Source organism: Sclerotinia sclerotiorum, genomic scaffold (assembly GCF_000146945.2).
Source record: "Sclerotinia sclerotiorum 1980 UF-70 scaffold_1 genomic scaffold, whole genome shotgun sequence".
NCBI classification, from domain to species: domain Eukaryota; kingdom Fungi; phylum Ascomycota; class Leotiomycetes; order Helotiales; family Sclerotiniaceae; genus Sclerotinia; species Sclerotinia sclerotiorum.
In genome coordinates, this window is record NW_001820835.1 from 1,038,664 (window position 1) to 1,062,293 (window position 23,630).

The following is a 23,630-nucleotide window of genomic DNA, read 5'->3' on the forward strand; positions in this document are numbered from 1 at the left end:
GTTCAGTTGATGTCTGACTTTCCATTCAACATATCAAGAAATGGTACTAGAAACCGCACAACGAACTCGTCCTTTTGCCCTCGAAGCATTCCTGTACGAAATGCCTATCTGCTAGATACTACTCACATCATACAGGGGATTAACAGAAAAATCCTTAAATGAGCTGTGCTCAGTATATATTGGTTTGTAGGTGCAAAATGTGGCCGGAATAGTCACCAGCTGGATTCACATCCCAATTCAGGTGCATAATTCGTATCGTCTGATAATATGTCATTTCATTGGACACAAATAAATACTGGCTTCCCAAGTACTCCGCTTGTGACAATTTTATATGATCTGGAGTGATATAGGAGGGGTAGTGAACCGGGCAATTTTCAGGTTTATACTGATTTTAAGTCGACATCTCGTTTCAGCTGCTCGTCGCTTAGCCGTGAGGTAACTATCTAGAAGTCTGCTAAGTTGCTAAGTGTAGCTTTTGAAGATTGAAAGCCGTTGGCTCTGTAGCTTATTTTTTTCTTTTTTTGTTTTCTTTTTGACGTTTTTCGGGCCAGTGGCTCAAATAAGTTGACAGCAGCGCTCATTAATTAATCCCTAAAGTCCTCAGTTGCGGTTGCTGTTTTTGTTGGTGTGACCAAAAGGGTGTTTATAGACCAGCAATTGTATTTAACTTAGAATCTACAGGTGAAGAGCACCTGTAGATGGGGATAGCTACTCTATATATACACAAATGAATAGCCTAGCCGCAATGGCTAGGCAAAAAGAAGTCATATTTATTCCTCCAATGATCTTACTTTACCGATAACCATTGATACCTAGTACTTGTCCGGATCTGATCCTCAGGTCACCTAAATCGTATACTAATCTCGAGTAATCGTATCATGTGTGGACATGGTTAATGTACCTGAGGTTTCTTATATAATAAGGGTGGGAGGAAAGCAGGGATTTCCGTCACAGTTGGAAGTCTTTCAATGATGGGCAAAACTTCATCGTACACTCTTTACAGTACTAGCCAACTGCTATCAGCCATTTTATAATTCACACCAAAAAACATCAAAATATATAATCAATATTTACAATTCTTAAATCAATTTATATATATTTATATTAATATTTAAAAATTGTTTTATATATTTTTGAACGAAATTTTATTAAAAAAATATTATTTATTTTTAAAAAATTTGTGTTACGAGATTTGCCGTCTAGATCACGTGGAAGTGCTCTAGGCTCTCGAGGTAGTTTATAACTAGGCGTCAATGTTACGTGACGGTTGTTATCCCACTAGTGTGTTACGAGGTTTGCCGTCTAGATCACGTGGAAGTGCTCTAGGCTCTCGAAGTAGGTTTATAACTAGGCGTCAAGCAGGGACTTGAAGTAATGACAATAATGATATGCAATTCGTAACTAATAGTAGAGTATACTAAATGATTGATCTTGAGCACGAAGCTCTATACAAAAGAAATCCATCTTGATTATATAGTCCTTCGTGCCTATGGTTAACTAGGAATCGTCGTTCCTGGGAACGAGCGTTCCTGGTTGTTCCTAGGAACGTTCGTTCCTCACCGTTCCATCACATGTTTTATGGTCATGTGACATACTAATCGTTTTGGACGTAACATAGTGGCTCACGTGCACTAGCCCTGTATATAAAGACCTTCTTACTTAGAATCTTCTTAGTTCTTTAGTTTTAGATTCTAAGTAATTGAATTGACTCCGTTTACGACTTTTCCGTCACAGTCAAGCAGGGACTTAAAGTAATGACAATAATGCAATTCGTAACTAATAGTAGAGTATACTAAATGATTGATCTTGAGCACGAAGCTCTATACAAAGGAAATCCATCTTGATTATATAGACCTTCATGCTTCTATGATCACTGGTGATCACGTGCCTTGGTCATGTGATGGTAGTTGTGTAGCCTGTCGTAACAATATTATCAAATATAAAAAAAATATACAGATATGCTTTCTAGAATCTAATTATCAACAAAAAAAAAAGAATTTAAAGTGACAAGTATTCCAAATATTCCCAATTTTTATCCTATTTTATCTATACCATCATACCATCATATCATCATACCAACCAATTTCATTGTAACGATACTGTACTCGAGGCAGCGGCTGCCTGAGGTTTCGTCTGGTTGGTAGTTATGGGTTAAGGCTTTATCATTGGTATTCACTTGGAAGTGAAGTCGTTACTAGATCAAGTAGAATGTAGGTAAACTAATTGATAACTAAGTTGAGCACGAAGCTCCTAAACTATGAAACTACTCTAACTATATACTAAACGTTTCTCTGAATGCTAGCTGTGCTAGCTGGCTGGCAGAGCTATCACGTCACGTGATCTCCTATTGGCCTCAGGACACTAATCCTGGGACGATTCTCATCCTAGGATATTATTAGACGTGGTTCGTGACATTCATCTTATACCATCACCATCGCCATCACCACCATCACCATCACCACCAATCACCATTAAAATTCTATTCTATTCTATTCTATTCTATTTAAAGATCCTTAGCCCTCGCCTCAACCATAGCCATAGCCATAGCCATAGCCATATCCTCAGTCTCAATTCAAACCACACATACACAAAAAACATGACAAAGCAGACTCTTCATCACCCAACACCCTTACACAAGATGACCAGATCTTAGAATAAAAGCATCAAATCACTCGCTCATTCAAAAGCGCCAGCCATACACACAAAAAAAGACAGACATCAATTCCTGTTGCCAAAAAAATTATATTTTCTTTTTTCCCAAAAAGTCCAGTCTACTTTCATCATCCAATATCTAAATATCCAAGCATGCATATAAAAAAGACTGACATTCATTTCATTCATCCATAGCACCTTAACCATCATAATCCAGCGCCAATTTCGCTCAATCCATCCCAGTTACACGCCACCATTGGCTATACAACGGTATATCAAATTCTCTTCAGTCCCTGCTATTTTCCCATATACACCAGTCTAAGAACGCCCGTCTTTACACAAAAATGAAAACACCAAATGAAGGAACTTCTCCACGTCAGTCCGCAGACATTAGCTTACATACCCATCACATTCATATATGATTGGTCAAACAATGTAAGATTATCTCCTCCCATGTGAGGACTGGGCATCGTGCTACCAAATCCAGGGATCTCTCGACTGAAAAGATCCATATCGTAAAATCCTCCTGATTCACCACCTTCATTATAGTTTATGTCCAAAAATTCGAACATATCATTTGGATCCGGGGGAAGTGCCGAGCCTGTCCCACCAAGGAGAACATCACTATCTGGAGGAGAGTGAGCCAAGTGACCATTGTATATCGCTGTTGAGTTATCAACGAGAGTCCCCAAAGACTCAAATCCATTTAGATGAGTATCAACCGGTGGTGTGATCCTCTCACCCATAGAACCTTGCATGCGTTCAAGCTGTGCTCGTTGCTTCTCATATGCTAAAGCCGCTTTACGCTTAGCATCCTCACGTCTTGCCGTTTCTCTGGCACGACTTATAATATCTTCCATACCCGCTTTTCTAACAGCTGCCTCTAAGAATTGGGTGGCATAATCAGCTGATGAGTAGTTATCTCGTAAACTTTCGAGAACAGTCATGCATAGACAAAATCCGTCTAGAGCGGATTGTCTCTCGTTTTCTTTTGGAGATCTGACCAGTAATAAATGAATAATTATAGCTGGAAGTAAAGCTGTGACGCCCGTGGTGGGAAGGTACCTCTCCAGGTCAAAGTTATGCATATCGCGAATAATATTTGTAGTCCCCACTGCAGCTTTAGTTACCACCTCACGTGAGAGCTCGAAAAGTGTTGGTGGTTCTGAATGATTTGGACCAGCAGGTAAAACTCGTGGCCTGTGCAGGGCCGAAGTTGCCGTAAAGTAAATCATATGTAATAATGAACATGCCACGAATAATGGTCGTCCACTACTCTCATCTTTCATCCGATTCGAATAAACACATGCTTGGGGAAGATTTTCCTTCCAATGGTCGAGTGCTAAATCGCATTGTTCGACCTCTTCTGTTGACGCCGACTTCTTGGGAAATAGCATAATTTGTGATGTGGTACTTCCAGCATCGTTGACCACACCTTGATGTCTTCCAAGGACCGAGTATTGTGCTACCAAGACTTGGCTGATACATAAACACAATTGTGCCTTCGATATACACATAAGAGCCAAATCTCGTTGAGCCTCAACATCTCTTATCAAAGTACATTTCGAAGAAATGATCGAGTTTCGTGGGTCAAGTGCCTTGATCTCGAAATCATCTTCAGTCAACATTGGTACATCGCAATCTTCATCCTTGACCCTGGTCGGGCGTCTCATTCCCAATGCGATGAGTCGATCTCTCATAAAACATGACCACCATACTCGCTTTCTCAATTTATGATCAGCGTCCATTCCTTTTGGGTCTCGATGCAAAGCAAGTGTATATGCATGATCTATGGCTCTACCCATCCAATGCCACGTGTCTTTGTGGTCTTCCGGCGTTTCGTACCAGTATGTCATGAGAAGGAGGGATTGCACTACGGTTAGCATGTCATTTTCGTAATCCAGATCATAGAGAACCTAGATATGGTAAGCATTGCTCCAGGCTAGTCCATGAAATTCAGTACGTACTCGGGCCCTCTGGAAGAAAGCTTTCCTCGCTGCTTTCCTCGTACGATATCCAGCACGTTTCAAGCTATCCATGTCCACAAAAGCCGTTCCAGAAAACATGATTGATTGGAAAAGCAAGAGACTCATTGAGCCAGACGCCCCTTCATCATTGATTATTTGCAAAACTTTGTGTAATTCCAGAAGTGGCATATATGGATAAATAAATTCGATGAAAGATTGAAGCAGAGAATTTCGTAAGGAAGGTTCTGGGATAAGTAATGCGCTTTTCGCCCAAAGATATTCTATATCCACAGAGGTCATTTTTGAAGGAAGCGGGTTGATATATGCCGGGAGTGAGTGTTTTAACGAGGGAGGTGGAGAGGATGCCAAACGTGTGCGAACCAGATCGCCGTGAATAGAAGCCCGAGATGCGAGTTGTGCGAGTCTTTGCCCATCAATATCGGAGTTTTCCTTTCTACTAAGGGCTGACTGGTCTGGTAAAATTAGTATGTCATTGTGCAAGAATCTCGGTCTCTGATCGAGCTCCTACTTACAAATTGAATGAGGTACATGTTGAGATGAATGTGGAAGGGCGTGTTGAGGTGAATTTGCAATGCTAGCTTCAGACACTGGTCTCAAACCATCGTTCGATATGTGTTGCGGGTTTACTAGATTATCTGGGTAGACCTGAAGTGGAGCTGCTTCAACATTGTCGGTGCTACCTCGTTTGGTTCTGTGTATTGTATAAGTCAACCAATTATATAAATTTGAGATTGAGGCTCCGAGGTCCCGGTGACTAACCTTCTCCTCTTACTTCCTGGCACTAGACATTGTATTCCATCAATCGCACAGTTGTTACACACTCTCTCACCAGCATCATTGACGCGCTCACTTCGCTCCACATCGCACCGTACTTTTCGACTTCTACAATTTGTACACGCAATCGACGAACGTTTCTTTTTTTCGGGATTTGTCGATTCTCCATTCCCATCAGATGATTTCCTCTTTTTCGACTTGGCACCTGGAGATTGTGGATTGGAGGCTCCGGAAGAATTTTCGACGTCTCCCATTGACAAATTTGGATCCTCTTCGCCGTTCACTGCGGATCGTAACAAATTCACAGATGTCGAATCCATTGTGATACTGCTAATTCGAGTGAGACAGAAAAATTATTGGCTAAGTACTCCTAAGGAGCACGGGAAGCATGTGAATATTGACAGGGTGTAAAATATGTATGGAGGAATTATTGTAGACGAGAATGAAAGGGTCGAGTTGGCATGTGATATGAAAATAATGATGATAAAATTGTATATTTAAATTCCTTCTTCTGAATCTGCACTAATAATATCCCGAGCTAGAATTAAATAATGACAAAAGGGAGGGAAGAATCAATAATAATGACAAGGTGTGGAAGGAGTTCTGACTATATAAGGTGGTAGAAATTGAAGAGAGGACACTAAAAGAATATACCTAGCAGCTTGGATTTATTGGAGCACTTTTTTTTGTGGAGGAAGGTGCAAGGATAAAAAGCTTAAGAGAGCAGAGAGCAGAAAGCAGAAAGCAGAGAGCAGAAAGTAGAAAGTAGAAAGCAGGAAAAGCGCAGGCGGCGGCATGTGAGATTAGAAACAGAACTTTGAATCGTGTGGATCAGAGCTTCATCGTTATTCGCATCTAAAAATCATGATAGGTCAAAAGTCGATATTCCATGACATACATACTCGAGCCGTCCACGCATACCGCATACCGCATAGCAGATGTATGAGCTCGAGTCCAACACGCAGACGATACTTGATAGTGTAAGGGAGTGACGAGTAGTGACTCAAGCACATCTGTCTACTCTGTAGGTACATAAGACCGTGCTTCTCATGGTGAAGATTGAAACTTTGGTGATTCACAAATTACATCTTCTCTTTGTGCATCGCAGTAGTTAGATCGGTGCGGTGGATTATTACTAGGTATGTGGAAAAAGATTCATCACATTCGTACTTTAATTGCATTATCAATAACTTCTCCCCACCAAAGTTAAATAAATACCCCTCCTTCACTACGCTTCCCTCGCGAGGGCTGAGCTACGGATGGCATCCAATGAGATCTAAGACATTGATGCTCTGACCTAGATTTTCAGATCCATCTCGAAAAGAGTTCATGGTTGAATTAAACCATTCTTACTTACCATTTCCCGTTCCCGCTTGCAAAGGACTCGCTCGGCACAACTTAACCTACAAGAGTCCAGGATGTGATTACTGGGCATCCCACCTCCCACATCTCCGCAATAGACGGAAAATATGGAGATTGAAATTAGGGGAGGGTGATGAAGAAGAAACGCCATCTTTACGCAGCGCAGGAAACGGCTAATGTCGATCAGCGGCAGCGAGGGATATACAGTATCTCTGGACGGACTGTTGGACTCTGGAGTGATCTGTGATGTGGCATTCGTGATTCAGCATGTTGACCGATTGCTACTACTGTACTCGAGTATCAATCAACAGCTTTTTGGCGACTAATGTACTCTGTAATGAATGGAATGGTGTAAGGTACTAAGTCCCAGCTAGCATGTCTCAACCCCTTTCACAAAACAGAGGGAAAACGCATATCCTTACCGGTAGTAGAGCCCAAGTGAGGTACTGCCCCGCTGTTGATGCTTCCAGCGGCTCTGAGCGGAAGTGGGAAAGAACAACCTAGTCAGAACAACTGGAGCAAACGACGGGAGCCAAAACCAAGAAGGAATCTATTTCCGATCATTTTTGATTACGCAGTACGCAGCATGGCTTTCGTGTTTTTTCTGTTTCAATTACGATATCTTCATATTTCTAATCACGATCGCTATAAAATTCCAGCCATCCCCAGACCAGCTTCCCCTTATGAAGACACACACAAGACAGACACACCGACACACCAGCTGGACCTTTGGAGAAGCCACATATTCGCATACAACATATTCGCATCCATTTCCAATTTTGAATCCATCAACCCGTAAATCCGGAATAATGCCCGATCTCAAATACGATACAGAAATTTGGCAAAGGCAGCAAAATCGCTCACACGACTCGTTTGGTGCAGTAAAAAGTCCAGTTTACAAATTACTCAGTCTTGGCACTGAGAGCAGGCAACTGAGAGTGATTACCGAACATAACCGGATAAAAGGGACGTGCGCCTACCATGTGCACGTGTGATTTCGTAATCCCGACACTTTAATATATGCATGATGCATTAATGCTTGTGATGGGATGCTGTAGATGGACGTTGCCGGGAAAAGATTGCCTATGGATTACAGATATACAGTCTAAGGTTACATTGTACAATGTACAGTGTATAATCTGTTCTCACACGTTTATGATAGGAGAAACGGTTCGGAGTATTACGAATTCACAATGTCACTCTCAACGGCAGCTGGCCCCCGTGATGTGGAGCGAAGGAGCTTGCCATTGACGCCAATAAATGTAACGGCAATGTTCTAGATCTTCAACGGTAGATTGTCATTTGGCGAACCGTATTTCGAAAAGGGATGATGAATTTGGTTGACGAGTCAACAGACTAACATACAGTACTCCATAGATAAGTCCACCGTGATAGATTAACGATAGACGTCAAGGTTCTTTATGAAAAGAACATATATACTCGGTATGGTACTCTGTGCGGAGTATATCATTCTGGGAGATCCACTTTCCTATCAAGCCTTCATAAAGAAAGGGAAATCATTGACCCCCAATTCCAACTCTATCTTCAACGGATCGTCGGCAGAAATACTTAAACTCATCCCCAATTGTAATCCACCAGGTCTTTATGGAAGAACTGCCGGATCACTAATCCTCTATCGAGATGGACATCTCAATCAGACCTCAACCTACTTGATTGTTTTGACTTTATTGGCATTGTTTGTTAATGTTCATCCCGTCGATGGAATCTTGGATTTACCCTACCATTCTTTTGAATATATAGGAGTTCTGTAGGTTTAAATAGTGAAAAGGCTGTGGGAAGTGGGGAGTCGCGGATCAGCTTCCTCAGATCAAATCAAGGAACACATCAATCACATGTGGAGTCAAGAAGTGATTTCACATTTCATACGGAGTATTTCATATCTCTAGTCGAGAAAAAAGACTCCAGTTTCTTATCTCTTTTTCTTTTTCGGACACTTTTCTCCTCCTCTTCATCCACAAATTCCTGCATAGAGTTCTCATTTGAGAAGAAAGGGAATCTTGTTGTTTTCATGCTACTCTTCTACATTTGCCGAACAAGCGGTTCTTTTCACTCACGTCACTATTTTTACCCCCCTCCACATTTTATCATGACGTCGATCCATCGATCCCAAGAGATATTCGGAGATACTACTCTCAACCATCAATTATCTGCGAAAGTTCAATAATTCGATCGATGGTCAAGTCGAAATGCCATGACATTACTTGGCAAACTCACTTTCCGTTCTAAAATTCCATCGTGCGTTGCATGGCAATTGGTTCTTTCCCTTTTGCAATTGGCTCTCCTTGTTCCTTTAGAGAATACCAGGATAATATAAATATGGAAAGAATGACCTCACTCAAAGGTCCTGAGGCTCATTACTCCTGCAGCTTGAATTTCGCTACATCTGGTAGGTACTTCGAATCTCGTTTGTTGACTTCAATTTGTGATATAACACATCTCCACTTCAAACAACTATATAAGAACTTCATCTACCACATGTTGTAATGTCAAAAGTAGAATCTCAATTCCTTCAAAATTATATACAAGGCTTGAAAGACGAAGCAAAAGCAATTATAAGACGCATCGAAATGTCGGAGAAGGTTCCGGATCAAATCGAGGGATTCACCATCTCTTCCACTAAGAAATGGAGTGATTTCTCAAAGACAAGGGTACGTTTGTTAACATATCCGCAGTTTCAATGGTTCAGAATGAGGCTTGCATTGTTGCACTTTCATCTGGACCTTGAAATATCAATCTTTTATCATACATACCGTTTATTAACCCAAATTACAGTTCTCAGCCAAAACCTTTGAAGCACACGACGTAGACATCGTCAACGAGGTTAGCAATTCGTTCATGATTTCTTCTCTTTCCCATACCCGATTTTCTTTCTCGACTTCAAATACCTATCTGACGTCCTATGATGGTATTGATCATACATCTATCTCAACAACCTATATCGATTAGCAACAACTGACTCTCTGATCTACATACAGTGCTGTGGAGTCTGTGGCTCCGATGTTCACACCATCACTGGCGGCTGGGGTGAATTAGCCACCACTCCCCTCTGCGTTGGCCACGAAATCATAGGCAAAGTCGTCCAGGTCGGTCCAAAAGTAACACTCGTCAAACCAGGTGATCGTGTCGGCGTTGGTGCTCAAGTACAATCCTGCATGGAATGTCCCCAATGCAAAAGTGACAATGAGAACTATTGTCCCAAAATGGTGGATACATATATGGCTCCGTATAATGAAGATGAGGGTCATAGTGATAAACCCATGAAAGACAGTAATGGAAATCAAATCTTCTCACAAGGAGGTTATTCCAGTCACTCGAGAGTTCATGAACAATTCGTCTTCAAAGTCCCAGATGGTCTTGCATCTATAGATGCAGCACCAATGATGTGTGCCGGTCTCACCACATACTCACCTCTTGTCCGAGCCGGCACCGGTCCAGGCAAGAAAGTAGCAATTCTCGGCATTGGCGGCTTGGGACATTTCGGTATTCTCTGGGCTAAAGCTCTAGGCGCCGAAGTCTGGGCACTCTCCCATTCCCCAAATAAAAAAGAAACAGCACTCAAACTAGGCGCCGACCATTTCATATCGACGCAAGAAAAAAACTGGCAAAAACCCCTCGCATTCACCTTCAACTTCATCCTCAATTGCGCAGACATGACGAATGAATTCGATCTCACAGCCTACATGTCCACCCTCGCCGTCAACGGCGAATTCCACAATGTCGGTCTCCCCGATAAACCGCTCCCGGAATTAAAAGCGCAGGATTTCGTAGCGAATGGCTGTAAGATTGCGGCGTCACATATTGGGTCGCGGAAAGAAGCAGAGGCGATGTTGCAGTTGGCCGTGCAGAAAAAGGTGAAGCCGTTGATTGAGACGATTGATATTAGTGAGGAGGGGTGTAAGAGGGCGGTCGAGAAGGTTAAGAGTAATGATGTTAGGTTTAGGGTTACGTTGACGGGGTTTGAGAGGGCTTTTGGTACGAGGGTTGATTATGAGGGGGAGGATGGGGATAGATTGGCCTGAAGGCGGGGGGTTATGATGTGATGTGATGGGGTGGATGGATGTGTTGAGGTTAGGAGAGATGAGAGATGAGGGATGGGAGGGGTTTATTGTATGGGTTTATTGTAATCTTGTATTAGTATTAGTTACCTAGGTATGAAGCAACGCTGAAAGAGATGATTATATGAATATGAAGAATAGGAAGTATGATAGTATGATAGCATGATTAGCTTTTATCAAGGAACCAATCAATTATTTTATCTATTTGAGGGAATGTGAGTTTTATATGCGATGGATATATGCAGCACATTTGCATAAATACACGCAACCGCGTGTGCGAAAGATGTCGGAATTAGATGTTCATGTATATCTAGTCTTGAGATCAATATTTATGCCTAGGTACCTATCCAACATTCGAGATCCACATAAGCCGGTGATTCATTGAACACTAATCCCCTGTGAGATAAGTAATCCTTCGCAGCTTTCCCGCCCCTCTTCCTGCTGGATACAATCTCCATAAAGACTTTGTTATCCGACCCTCTGAGACTAAACGACTAAACCACTTAACCCCTTTTTTTCACTCGAGACAAAAAGACAAAAAGTGCTAAGCAAATAAGCACAGAGCACAGGTCATTACATCTATCCATCCATCCATCCACCGGTAACCTTGAGCACGGAATAGATTTGATGATTATTCTCGATAACTTCACAAGTAATCTCTCGCTATTGTAAGATACCTGAGCCTCTTCTGAGGACTTAGATTTGAAAGTCTTCTAGATATGTCATACGTCATATGTCTTGCAGAGATCTTCGAGTAGGCAATTTCTGGTGAGGATGTTCATGATCGAATGTTTTGACTTTGAAGTGAGCTGAGATTAATGAGGGGAATATCATGAAGTATCTCATATTCATGATTCGTCTTGTCTTTGTCCTTTCGTGTAGGTGAGATAGATGGAGGCGAGACACTAGGGATCAAGGCATAGATGTCATCTAGAATCTTTGGTCGTGAGTGACATTTTTATCGGGATTAGGATATATTCTGTTGCCGAAAGATAAAATCCAACTTTTTCAAAGCTTCTGGCTGACTTGCTTTCAAAAGAACATCTTATAGAAAAACCTCAATTTCTATATCTCAAACAAGTCAATCTCCTCTCTACCCCTACTAACCCAATCATCATCTAAACTAGCCCGTGAACCTCGACGAGGACAAGTAATATGCCAATGAAGGATCATCTTTGGAATCATCGGTTCAGCATATCCAACCTCGGGGTTTCGATATTCTTTTTCGTACTCAGGACCTGTCATTTGTAACCAATGTTTTCGTCTCAAGCACCATTCTTGCGCGATATCCCAAACCATTCCCATTCGAAGTCCATCTGGACATGGGAGAATGACTGTCTGATGTGAAAGACCGCCTCGATCATGCTTAATTCTCTCTATCGCAAATTCATATGCAGGGGGTTGGAATACGAGCATATCGCGCCAGCTTGCGTCAGCTCTCTTCTGAACCATGATGTTAGTAAGTTGCGGGCATGATAGTTATTCAATCGCTGGGATCGAGGAAAAGAGAGTACTGATATAACCCAAAAATTACAAGGGAAATTAGAACAATCAGTCCTTCAAAAGCAGACTTACAAATGCCGCGAGATTTCGCTTCCAAGGTAGATTGTCAAATGCGGCTGAGTCAATTACATTTCGATTCGATGTGAGGCTGAAATCAAAAAATACACCGAATTGCTGTTCTAAAAGACTTGACCATGTCGATGGCCCATTATGAATCGCAGGTCGAAAGCAAAGAGCTCTTTCAAGTGATGGTGAGGTGAGGGCTATCGCCCAATTTTTGCAAACGAGTTGTACTGTAACCAATAGACATGATTGAGGAAGATAAGATAATATTTCCTGAAAAAGCTCTGGGATTGAGAATACTCTTGATACTGCAGAGATTTCAGTCATGGTGAAGAAATTAGATCGATTTGAGGTGTTGTTGTAAAGTGTATAAAGAAGAGAACATGAAGAAAGATAGGAAAAATGCGAAGAAATGGTAGCGTCAGCATCACCTATCTATCTATTACCTTGTGTGATCGATTGGTCTATTGGTCTTGAGATATGTATGATATGCAGTAAGATCATAGCATAGTATTGGGCGGCTCTAATTCCCTGGTCCATTCATGCGGAGGCTTGGTGCGGGGAACCTTGATGGCCAGTCTTTGGAGGGAGCAACACGTCATGTTACTGACTCGAGATTTTGGAAGGATTCGTCTTGAAATGAAACTAAAACATCAAAGTACCTCAAGACTCAAGAGTCAAGATTTAGATAATTATGACTCTCGATTTATTCTGTGATATATTATTTCCAACTCCTAACGCCGGGGTATCTGATATTTTTTGAAAGAGTAGGAACAGCGAATCTTCATTTCTTGGTGCGACTTTTTCCCTTTTCACCCGTAGATTGGGCCTTCTCTTTATCTATAAAATTCTTGATCATATCGTGTAACGCATCGTTCCTCCTCGTAACGAGTAATACATCATCGGTGGTAATGGTAGATCGTCCAGCGTGTCGCGAGAAACTTTCGAGATCCATCGTTACATTTTCTATGAAGGAATCTCATTAGAAACATATGTTGATAGATATAGAAGGACAGAAGGATAGAACGATAAAACACACCTATTTGATGCCATACCATTTCAGTTAATGCTCCTATGAATTGGTTTGTAGCATTTGAATTAAGTCGAATGGATTCCTCTTCCACAATCTTCCCAATTGAGAACCAAAGAGCTGCTTTGAGCCGCTGAAGTTTTCACGTTAGTAATTGTGAGTTCGCGAAATTGTCCATATCAACTCACATCGTGGAGGTCAGCATCCATCTGCGGCGTGTTGAATATGATATGATATGGTATGGGAATTGAATAACCTGAGATTGACTTGAGAATACTCGTAATCTTCTAAATTGAAGATCAAAGTCGCGTTAAGCTTAAGTTTAAGTTATGGTGAACGCGTTTTACCGAAGTCAAGCCAGGAAGGACCCTTCAGACCGCCGTAATCGCCTTGGAGCTAAGAAACCCGCCAGTCCACATTTTTTTTTATCTCTTCCAATTCCCTCTGCTCTGCTGGCAATAAATTAAAAAGACACCTTTTCTTTCTCCTTTCCTCAACCACTCGAACCTCACTCAAGTCCATCTGACAGGTTATCTGTGTCCCAATTCTTATTTCCTTCTACCATAAGATCTAACTGCTCGCCACGAACAATCTCACTCACCTCAACCAACATTTCCTAAGAACTTCATCTACCGCATTATCCATCCTCCAAACTCAACCCTCAAACAATACCTTAATAAAGAATTCGACTCGAAACCCAACATCGGAAACATGGCGGAATTTATCACCAATCTCCTAGAAATGGGAGCTACCAATTTCTATAGAAATTCGACAGGAGCTTTTGAACAGTTGAAGACAATGGAACTCCAAAAATGGATTCGAATTGTCGCAGTAGTTGGAGCATACCTTCTCATTCGACCATATTTCATCAATCTTGGCGCGAAGAAGCAGGAGCAGGAATATGCCAAAGCAAGGGCTCAACATGCGGAAAAGAAGGAGAAAGAAAAGCACGTCGGTGCAAATTCTTTCAGAGACTCGGTCAAGATCCCTGAGGATACTGATAGCGAGGAGGATGTGAAAGCCAATTCGAATGATGTCAAATGGGGTGGTAAAGCACGAAAGAAGCAAAGGCAGACAATCAGAAAGATTTTGGACCAGGAGGAGAAATTGAGAAGACAACAACAAGAGGATGATGAGGATAAGGATATTCAAGAATTTTTGCAATAATTCATGGTGGAGATGCTGAACAACTTCCTCGGGCAATACCTGGGTATATATATCAGACTGGGATTATACGATTACATGTTATCAACCTTAATACTAACTTTAAATACACTTCCCTATCTTTCTGATGATTTTAACTTTATGTCTATCTTAAGAAAATGCTTTACGGGTGTCCCAAGAACCTACTCGTGTTACTGTGAGATCACTGTGGTCCTGTTACGGATAATGGTTGATCAATAAGCTAAAAAAGGCAAAACACGAGGCAATCAAGATGGCGAATTGAATTTCCAGGGACCTGCGGCAACTAACTTGTCAAAATTGGGGGTATGGCAAGCCTGGGATGTATTATTACTGGACAGACATCAGAAGTGGAGGGTGGATAAGCCTGTTTTATGGTCCCATTATCGAAACAAAATATGCAGAGGAGTCTTAGATTTTCAATTGATACCTTCTACAATGCTGATAGTGCCTACTTTGACCCACCATTTCTTTGCTAAGTCTTACACTGTCAGTATCTTTGGACCTGATTATTCCAAGTCCATCTTCTATCTGTAGGATCCATGGTGATTAATGGTCAAGTGAGGGGTATGAAGAGATTTTAGGCACATGAAAAATGTCTGTGTGTCTTAGAAATGAAGGGATTCCAGTCACCACTCGTAATTCGTGCCGTCATCATGCTACTTCAAACTCTCATTCTCCTAAAATAAACTACCATTATCGCTCATTACTATTAATCATTATAAGAATTGAGATTACGAGAGAGAATAATAATGATTTGAATGTTCAAAACCTTCTCAGCCACAGAAGAAATTGTATTTATTCATCATCTTTCTAATCTCTAGGCAATACAATACCTAGATCTCATTTAAATTGCATGGATACAAGCTCTATTGCGTAAAATTCCTCTTCTACCTCACCCAGTACTATCATAACTTTACCAGCTCAAGCTATACGGATACCGGCATGGAAAGACCTGACAGACGACAAGAAAGAGATGTCAACGAGTTGTTGGCAAATGGATTCTTCAGAACTTCTAGAGCCAGAAGCCCTTCGCCGTATGTTTTTCCCGCGATAAGCTCCCTCGAGGCTTTTCATGGTCCGCTAAATTCTTGTCTAGTTATAGCTATAGAAGAAGAACCCCGAGTCCTCCTGCGCAAAATAATTATACATCCAGCTTCCTGAGTACCTTTGATCGGGATGGTGGACGTGCTAGAAGTAAAAGTCGTGTCCGACATAGAGGGCCACCTCCACCAAGACCAACAGTGGAGGATGAGGCCGTTTCACTAGCACGAGAATCTTCGCCATCGTCCGTTTCCTCATACGATCCTCCTTCTCGTGGTGTCATTGATCAATACCCTATCATACTTGAGTCCGATGTTAGCGAGGGCGAGGCTGAGAGGTTACATGCTACTCCAAGACCAAACGAGTCGAAAGATTGTGATGAAAACTCCGAACGGCGCTTTGTTCTTGTGCCAGACCCAGAAACAGACACAAGCTCAAACGACGAATCTACCAATCAATCTAGAGATGAAAATAGGCAAACAGCGGGAAGATCGGAACGAGGCAGGCCGGAAAGCAAATTTGAGGCTAACACGGAGGAGGATGAGACAAACAAATTCGGTGATGAGCCTATGTTGAAGCCCTCGCCATTGGGAAGAAGGAGTAGGCAAGATTTGCCAGATATACAAACAAAAGCCCCTCGGGAAATTCCGTCTCAATATCGAAGGAGTGCGTCTGCATACGGCTCCAGGGATTCCGACGAAATCCCAAAAAATTATGCTGCACCTCATACTTCGACTGGCGAATACTTTCTCTCCCCGGATGCAGTACAAAGTCCTCGAGGTCAATTTAAAGAGACATTCGAATCCGTTGCGCAGCCCGGCCATCGATACCATCCACTACAAGAAAACTCAAGAAGACGTGGCAATTCCATACACGAGAAGAGAAATAGCGAAAGCAATCTCCCTAACAACATATCAAGGTCCGCGATCCCTCTGGCTTCACAGAAAGATGGTGGTCATTTTGAAGCTTCCTCGAGATCCAGGCGGAATTCAAATGACAGAACAGCACAGCCACAGCCCACACTCGAAGATGTAAAAAGACTCGAGAGACTCCGAGCGGGTGAATCGGAGCGAGGATCCGGATCAGAACGTGCATACTCTCCTAAGAGGTCGGCTACTTCCAACTCGAAGTATTATAGCAGCAGTGAAGATGATCTTGTAGGCAGTGGGTCTGAGCGAGGTTTTGGACGCAGACGGCATGAACACCGCAGGACTAAGGATTTACGGGAAGAAGGTGACTATGAGCGGCGTGTAGACTCCCCAAGGTCTAATAGGTCACCCAGTCACTCAAAGTTTTCATCCCCGCTTCCTTCTCCAAAGATATCTTCCAATCAAATGCCCAGAACAGAGCCATTTGAAAGAGCGGAGACGTTCCCACAAAATCGAAGGCCTAGTTCGAGGCCTGGCTCACCTTTGTACAGCTCAAAAGAGATATCTCACGCGGACAGACTCAATCAATTGAGCCCAGGATCAGTCCTAAGACCATCCTCTCGCCAATCGAATTCATCAGGGCCAATACCAATTCCACAAATGCAACAGATTCCAGCCCCTTTTCCTCATCACGGACTCCTTCCAATCTCAACTCCAACAAGAATCGATTTTCAGTCTCTAGTTGAGACTGAACGAACACCTACTGTGCCTCAATATGAGGATGAGCGGCCACGAAGCACACGCCCAGCTCCCAGTGATAAGCCCTACTGGCAACCGCCTCCCTTCCAACCTCCTCAATTCCCGTCAGATAACCTACAGAGACCCGTCGGTAGTTATCGTCGTTATTCAGAAGATGTAGGACGAGGTGGTGTTGCGCCACTTCCATCTTGTCCGAGAATGGATCCCACAGTCGGTTATCAGGACTGGTTGACATTACCTCAATGTCCCAACTTTGACATTTGTCCAAGTTGTTTCAATTCGATCATAGCTCCGACAACTTTTCGAGACCACTTCGTACTTGCTCCTCGCAGACCAGACATTTCAATCATATGTGACTTTGGAAGCTCGCCGTGGTATCGGATAGCATGGCTTTTAACACTCAAAGACAGAAGAAATGATCTCGGTATCTTCTATAGCCTCGCGAACGTGGGCGCAATTGAAGCACCTTGTCCTGGGAAACGCGAAGCATTCAACAGATCTTGGAACTCAATAATCGATCCGAAAACAGCCTCACCAATAAAAGACTTTGATGTTTGCAATTCTTGTGTTAAATCGATCGAAGTACTCCTCCCCCCTATCCGAGGGGTATTCATCCGTACGATCGAAACAGACTATTCCATCTCCATTCCACGAATCTGTGATCTTCGTTTTGACAGCAAACGCTTTGTGCAATACTTTGACGTTCTAGAAACAACTGCAGATGATGCTGCTTATCACAACTCCTCCCCTGATACTCGGGCTCTTGCCAAACTAGCCCGGAAATTTTCCATTCTCGCTGAATGTCAACAAGCGACCGATTTGTTCGATCGTCGTTGGTACATCATCACCCAACTTCCTGAATTCACCGTCTGTGAAGAATGTTTCGATGACGTCGTACTTCCAGAACTAGAGGATAGGAAATCAATTCCATTAACTTTTAATAAAACGCCACAGCGATTGGAAAAGGCTAGCTGTCAATTGTATTCTCCGAGAATGAGGGCTATTTTCCAAAAAGCTTGTGATTCTAATGATTACATGTTATTAGCTAGCAAGGCGAGAGAGAGAAAAGGCGTCGAGTTAGCATGGAAGGTCAATGTAGCGGCGACAAAAAGACAAAGTAGGGAGAGCATGGTTCCGAATCCATTAGTGGGAAGGGAGATTCAGAGATTAAATGATGAGTGGAGGAAATGGGAATGAGGAGGATGGATTGTGATTATACATGGGTCACTGAGAAGAAAATTGGTGAATCTTATTTGGTGTAGGTGAACGAATTTATATTAGGGGTTTGGATTTATTATACCCGCCTGCGATATTCGGAGCAGGATATTATGGCTAGCAAAGCAAAAGCTATTTTTTACAACATATGCATAATATGGAGAATTTCACGTTCGTTTAGTAGTTGAAAAAAAAGGATCAACATGGTTCGGGTGGAAGTTGAATCATGAATGAAAGAATAAATGATGAGACGATGAATTAATGATATAAGATTTAAGTTATATGATATGATAAAAATAAATGAAAAGACCAACGAACATACACATAAATGAATGTATATATATTTGTGTATAGAATACACTCACTCAATATAAAGCGAAGAGAGATAGAAATATTATCCTCTTTTACTTTAATTAAGCAACGATAATATAGATACATCACACTCTCTTCACTTCTTCACTTTCACAGAGATAAGGAATATATTTCAAAAGGCAGAAGACGGCAATAATGTTCTGAAGTAGTATATTAAACCTGATTGTCTCAAGAAGAAAAACAATGTCAAACATCCCATTCAGCTTGTAAGACTATTTGAATGACCAATACTCTAACGAATGACATACAGCGTTTCACCATAAAAGTTTCCTTTTCCATTGAGTAATAATAAAGTAACCATGAACTGTAGCTTTATACCAGCATAACCGTACTAAAAATCAACTTCTACACCAGAATCGCGTCGACGAACGTCTAATTGAATTAGGATTAGATACATAATGTATCGAAACTTTTACGTACCTTCGATCTTGAGACCTGGAACGTGAAGGCCTGCTTTGCACTTCTTCATCGGGCTAGTTGAACGAGTAGCCGTACCGGAAACAACTCTCTTTTTCCCCTTTTGTTTGGCAAAATCCATCTTCTTAGAGCGCATCGAGCATGCCCTTCTGTACACTTCCATGTTTTGGAATGTATCTTCTTGGGGCATGATTAATTCCGCAGAATCAATGATTTCTTCCTCAGAGTCTAGGACATCGGTCGTTGCGACTTTCACTTCAGATTTCTTGAAAGTGTCCAATGTGACTTTCTCATCAGGCTTCTTGACATTTATATCAACGGCAAAACCTTGACGAGTTGATTCCTCATACCATGCTATTCCAGCAATGTGATTAGGATCATTCATGTCAAACATACGCTTAACTCGCTCCCATGCCGGGATAGTCTTAAAACCAGAGGATAGAACGGTACTTTCGTCTGCAAGTTGTTTATGATATTCCGTCATGAATTCAAGGAGAATAGCTCTTTCATTATCGGTAATTAGAGTCGAATCACAAATGGCGAAAATAATTTTTTCGATTCTCCATGCCGAAGGACCGGAGATGACCCAGGGAATGTCTTTCTGGAAGGCACCGTTTTTGAAAGAACGCTTATGGATGCTGTGAAGAACAAACCAGCGGTAGAAGTTGACGAGGGGTGGCTCAGATTTGTAGCCGACAGCAAAGAATTCTAACTTCTGTTGTGGGATGGGTTAGATTTGAGCTTCTATATTTGAATCTGTGTTGGACAATGGAAATGCATATATGACGAGTTAGAGGGATGGCTTCTCTAGAATCACACTTGTAATAGACATTGAAAGTATGCGACGACAGGTCTAAAATGAGACTTCTCCATGTGCAAAGCCTTCTTGGGTATTGAATGTGGTGATGTGATAGTTCTTTTGACTCTAGAAGAAGAGACATTTAACCGGAGTAGAAGTGAATATAAAAGACTTACGAGTTTTGCTGAATCTGGGTTGGCAGGTGATGAATTCATATTTCTTGCGAAGCCCGGATCTGTTGGAATGACTATGTTAGAAATGAGTTAAGTCTAGGCTTGCAGATAGTTATGAGAGAGACTTGGATGAGAACTTACAACACATATCTTGTTGTCTTACCCAGTGCATTGAATGCTGTTCAAGACGGAATATAATGAGTTCAATCGATAGCAGAACAGAGCAAAGTGAAGTAACACAAAGTAATACGAAGCAAGATGAAGCAAGTTGAAGTAAGTTGAGTGAAGTATCTTGTAATAAGAGAATTGTGGTGATTTATTGTAAAGGTTGGGAAAAGAAAGACAGGAGATAGTCTTGGTTAGTGTTTGTGCTTCTTTCCTTCTATGATCGAGTGGGAAGGATGTACAAAAGGCAGGAACGACCACCAACCCAAGCGGTCAGTTAAGCTACATAGAATTTCATTGACAGCTGTGTTTCTGTCGGCAAGTGCTGGCCTTATTATCTGAGTAAGGCAGGAAATGAAGACGATACGAAATAAGTATGGTGATAAGGACATGCTACCATATTTTACTTCTTTTCCTTCATTATAAGCCAAATTGTTACAGATTGAATCCTATTTCAGAGAATCAAGCACCAATAAGCAGAACAGCAAAATATCGAAACCAACAACTATCGACCAGAATCAACTTTTGGACAAACAACCTGGAGTCATTCCTTAACATCAACCACGCAAAATACCTATGCCATTGGTTTCCACTCTCGCCTACCAGGTCACTGGTAATTCCAATATCCCAATATTCTGTGTTGGCGGTGTATACTTTAAATCATCCAACGGAACCGCAATTTTCAGATTTGGTAGACGTTTATATAATGTACCTAAATGAGTAGCATGATCAGTAAACTCTTCTCCTCTTTGCCCCTACATTGACATGCTCCTTTTATACTTCACCCTACCAATTTCGGTTCATCCCCCTCCACCATGAAATAAATAAACACCACAACTTACCAAAAATAATCTCCAACTCAGCTTTACTCAACCATTCCGCTTGGCATCGATGAATGCCATATCCAAACCCCAATACATCTTTAATATCATGATTCCGATGGATATTAAACGTTTCGGCATCAGGATCCGTGAAGAAATCTTCATCCCTATCCGCTGCTTGGACTGCGCATATCACACCTTCACCTTTCTTAATCTTCTGTTTAGCTGTTAGCTATAGCCTCTATCTTTTCATTCGAATAAAGGGTATTACAGCTAAGCGCAGAGGAATTACATACCTGACCTCCGATTTTCATATCCTTCAAAGCTACTCGTCTACAATTCAATGCACTCGCAGTATGATACCTACAAATCTCATTGACTACTTGTGGTGCGAGGTCCGGATTAGCAATTAGCTCGGAGAGTTGAGAGGGATGTTGTTGAAGAGTAAGGATGCCAAGTGCAATAGTATTTATGACTGCTGCATTACCGGCTACTAGAACTAAATACGCGAGAGATGAAATATCCGAGAGATTACCGATCCCTTGATTGTACTAAATGGTCGTTGTATTAGTTTTGAGTTAAAAAGGGTTCGAAAGCGCGGCAGTATACCTGATTAATAAGTTCGCTAACAAGATCATCTCCCGGGTCAACCATCTTTCTCTCCGTCAATTCTTTAATATATCCCTGAAGATTGCTACACAATAACATCAGTCTCACATATGATAAACACTCCCAATAATAAAAATAAAACCTACGTATTCGAATTTTCAGCCGCATTCCTACTCGTACTATTCCTCACCTCACTATCATAAGCCAATTTCTCAATATCCTCCTCTGGTATCCCCAACGTATGATACACAGTCAATGTAGGAATTGGAGCTGCGAATTTATGAATCAAATCAACAGGAGAAGAACATCCTTCTGCGATCATTTGATCAAGCGTTCTATCGACGATGGATTGGATAAAAGGACGAAGTTTATCTATGGCTTCTTTTTCGAAGAAAGGTTGTATTCGATTGCTGATATGGAAGATTAGATGTTAGAATGAGAGAATATTGAAATAGGAGTCACTTACCGTTGCAGAAAATGCGCCGGATCATCCAAATTCACAAAAGTAGGTGCAGAAGCCAATGCAGCTACTTTTCCCCCTTCATGAATCTCGGGATATCCATCTTGTCTCCGATCCTAATCCGAGTATTAACAAAACCTGTCACATCTCCTCATTCCTCCATACACCCCCATCACTCAACCCCAAACTCAATAAATATATACATAGATAGAAATCATAAAAACCCCACTCACAGCCGAAAAATCCTGCGAAGCAAGAATCTCACAACAATCCTTATATTTAGTAAATAACCACACTTCCTTCCCATCGAACAATTCAACCCGAGTAACCGGACATATGCGACGAAATTTTGCATTTTCAGGAGCGGGGTCAACACCTGAGAGGCGTGTGAAGGGGAAGTGTGGATATTCCTCTATACGTAGTATGATTTAGCTATGATCGATATGCATGACTTGATGAAGGGGTAAATTTACCAGTCATAGTGCGTAGTCTCTTTTTTTTATTGTTGGTATAGTGTGATGTTCAATTATGGTATGGAATTTTGAGCTGTGATTTTTCGAGACGGAAGGGGATGTTTGAGTTTATATTTCTTTTTTGATTTCATTTTTTTCTCGTATGATTATGATTGTGATGATATATTTTCCAATTACTGGAGAAGGTAAGTAAGTGTTACACTGCAGCGCACGCAAGCTTGAGCTCAGTTGGGTGTGGAGTCATCATCATATGCATTTATCATCCCACTTTTCGCTTGGCAATGAGGGGATAAACATTATGTTCTGTTAAAAGGAATGACCTCACACAGGGAATAGTGGGAAGCTGATAGGGCAGAACTGAGGTAATATTGGTCTAGTAGGTTAATCTCTCTTCAAAGTTCTACGGAAGTGCGAAGCTCTCTTACAGAGAGCTTCTCAATCTAGTCCTAGTAGGACTAGTGCCCTGTGCACGTGCTACGCAGGAACCATTCACTTTAACATGTTCTAATCTTACTTCTATATTTCTTAGCTTATAATAGCCATCTATACGATATCATCTATTAAAAAAACGGATTAGCTTATTCAAAGCTTATAAAATCCCATGATCTTTTAAACATTGTATAAGTCTAATATTAAATCCTCAATATTTAATAATTTTAGTATTTTTTTTCATTCAAGATATATAATTATATAAAAATTTTCAAAAATTTTAAAAACAAACAATTTTCAATATAGAAATATATTTTATCAAGCCCTAGTCTTTTAAAAAATCAATCTAAATTGTTACGAAGGCTTCGGATCTCGTATCATGTGACCAATTATGT

The 23,630-nt window shown here is 41.4% G+C and overlaps 9 protein-coding genes across 9 annotated transcripts; 4 read left to right on the forward strand and 5 right to left on the reverse strand.

Annotated features, from left to right (window-relative positions):
- Window positions 1–3,047: 3,047 nt before the first annotated feature.
- Window positions 3,048–5,734, reverse strand: SS1G_00398 (hypothetical protein; the record flags this gene model as incomplete). Its single annotated transcript, XM_001598262.1, has 4 exons — window positions 3,048–4,568; window positions 4,620–5,092; window positions 5,153–5,331; window positions 5,400–5,734. 4 exons carry the CDS (start codon window positions 5,732–5,734, stop codon window positions 3,048–3,050), a joined length of 2,508 nt encoding a protein of 835 aa, XP_001598312.1.
- Window positions 5,735–6,269: 535 nt separating this feature from the next.
- SS1G_00399 (predicted protein) lies at window positions 6,270–6,927 on the reverse strand (the record flags this gene model as incomplete). The annotated part of the gene is made up of 2 exons (XM_001598263.1): window positions 6,270–6,431; window positions 6,772–6,927. The coding sequence occupies 2 exons, from the start codon at window positions 6,925–6,927 to the stop codon at window positions 6,270–6,272; spliced, it is 318 nt and encodes a 105-aa protein (XP_001598313.1).
- A 658-nt stretch (window positions 6,928–7,585) lies between these two features.
- SS1G_00400 (predicted protein) lies at window positions 7,586–7,885 on the forward strand (the record flags this gene model as incomplete). The annotated part of the gene is made up of 2 exons (XM_001598264.1): window positions 7,586–7,714; window positions 7,835–7,885. The coding sequence occupies 2 exons, from the start codon at window positions 7,586–7,588 to the stop codon at window positions 7,883–7,885; spliced, it is 180 nt and encodes a 59-aa protein (XP_001598314.1).
- A 1,479-nt stretch (window positions 7,886–9,364) lies between these two features.
- On the forward strand, window positions 9,365–10,816 carry SS1G_00401 (hypothetical protein; the record flags this gene model as incomplete). Its single annotated transcript, XM_001598265.1, has 3 exons — window positions 9,365–9,445; window positions 9,570–9,617; window positions 9,773–10,816. The coding sequence occupies 3 exons, from the start codon at window positions 9,365–9,367 to the stop codon at window positions 10,814–10,816; spliced, it is 1,173 nt and encodes a 390-aa protein (XP_001598315.1).
- Window positions 10,817–11,917: 1,101 nt separating this feature from the next.
- On the reverse strand, window positions 11,918–12,745 carry SS1G_00402 (hypothetical protein; the record flags this gene model as incomplete). Its single annotated transcript, XM_001598266.1, has 2 exons — window positions 11,918–12,295; window positions 12,428–12,745. 2 exons carry the CDS (start codon window positions 12,743–12,745, stop codon window positions 11,918–11,920), a joined length of 696 nt encoding a protein of 231 aa, XP_001598316.1.
- Window positions 12,746–13,202: 457 nt separating this feature from the next.
- On the reverse strand, window positions 13,203–13,657 carry SS1G_00403 (hypothetical protein; the record flags this gene model as incomplete). The annotated part of the gene is made up of 3 exons (XM_001598267.1): window positions 13,203–13,384; window positions 13,458–13,581; window positions 13,637–13,657. The coding sequence occupies 3 exons, from the start codon at window positions 13,655–13,657 to the stop codon at window positions 13,203–13,205; spliced, it is 327 nt and encodes a 108-aa protein (XP_001598317.1).
- Window positions 13,658–14,159: 502 nt separating this feature from the next.
- Window positions 14,160–14,615, forward strand: SS1G_00404 (hypothetical protein; the record flags this gene model as incomplete). Its single annotated transcript, XM_001598268.1, has 1 exon — window positions 14,160–14,615. One exon carries the CDS (start codon window positions 14,160–14,162, stop codon window positions 14,613–14,615), a length of 456 nt encoding a protein of 151 aa, XP_001598318.1.
- Window positions 14,616–15,225: 610 nt separating this feature from the next.
- SS1G_00405 (hypothetical protein) lies at window positions 15,226–18,499 on the forward strand (the record flags this gene model as incomplete). The annotated part of the gene is made up of 3 exons (XM_001598269.1): window positions 15,226–15,231; window positions 15,471–15,667; window positions 15,742–18,499. 3 exons carry the CDS (start codon window positions 15,226–15,228, stop codon window positions 18,497–18,499), a joined length of 2,961 nt encoding a protein of 986 aa, XP_001598319.1.
- A 2,543-nt stretch (window positions 18,500–21,042) lies between these two features.
- SS1G_00406 (cytochrome P450) lies at window positions 21,043–22,813 on the reverse strand (the record flags this gene model as incomplete). The annotated part of the gene is made up of 8 exons (XM_001598270.1): window positions 21,043–21,155; window positions 21,286–21,481; window positions 21,561–21,815; window positions 21,874–21,958; window positions 22,020–22,283; window positions 22,340–22,449; window positions 22,567–22,745; window positions 22,807–22,813. The coding sequence occupies 8 exons, from the start codon at window positions 22,811–22,813 to the stop codon at window positions 21,043–21,045; spliced, it is 1,209 nt and encodes a 402-aa protein (XP_001598320.1).
- Between the last annotated feature and the right edge of the window lie 817 nt (window positions 22,814–23,630).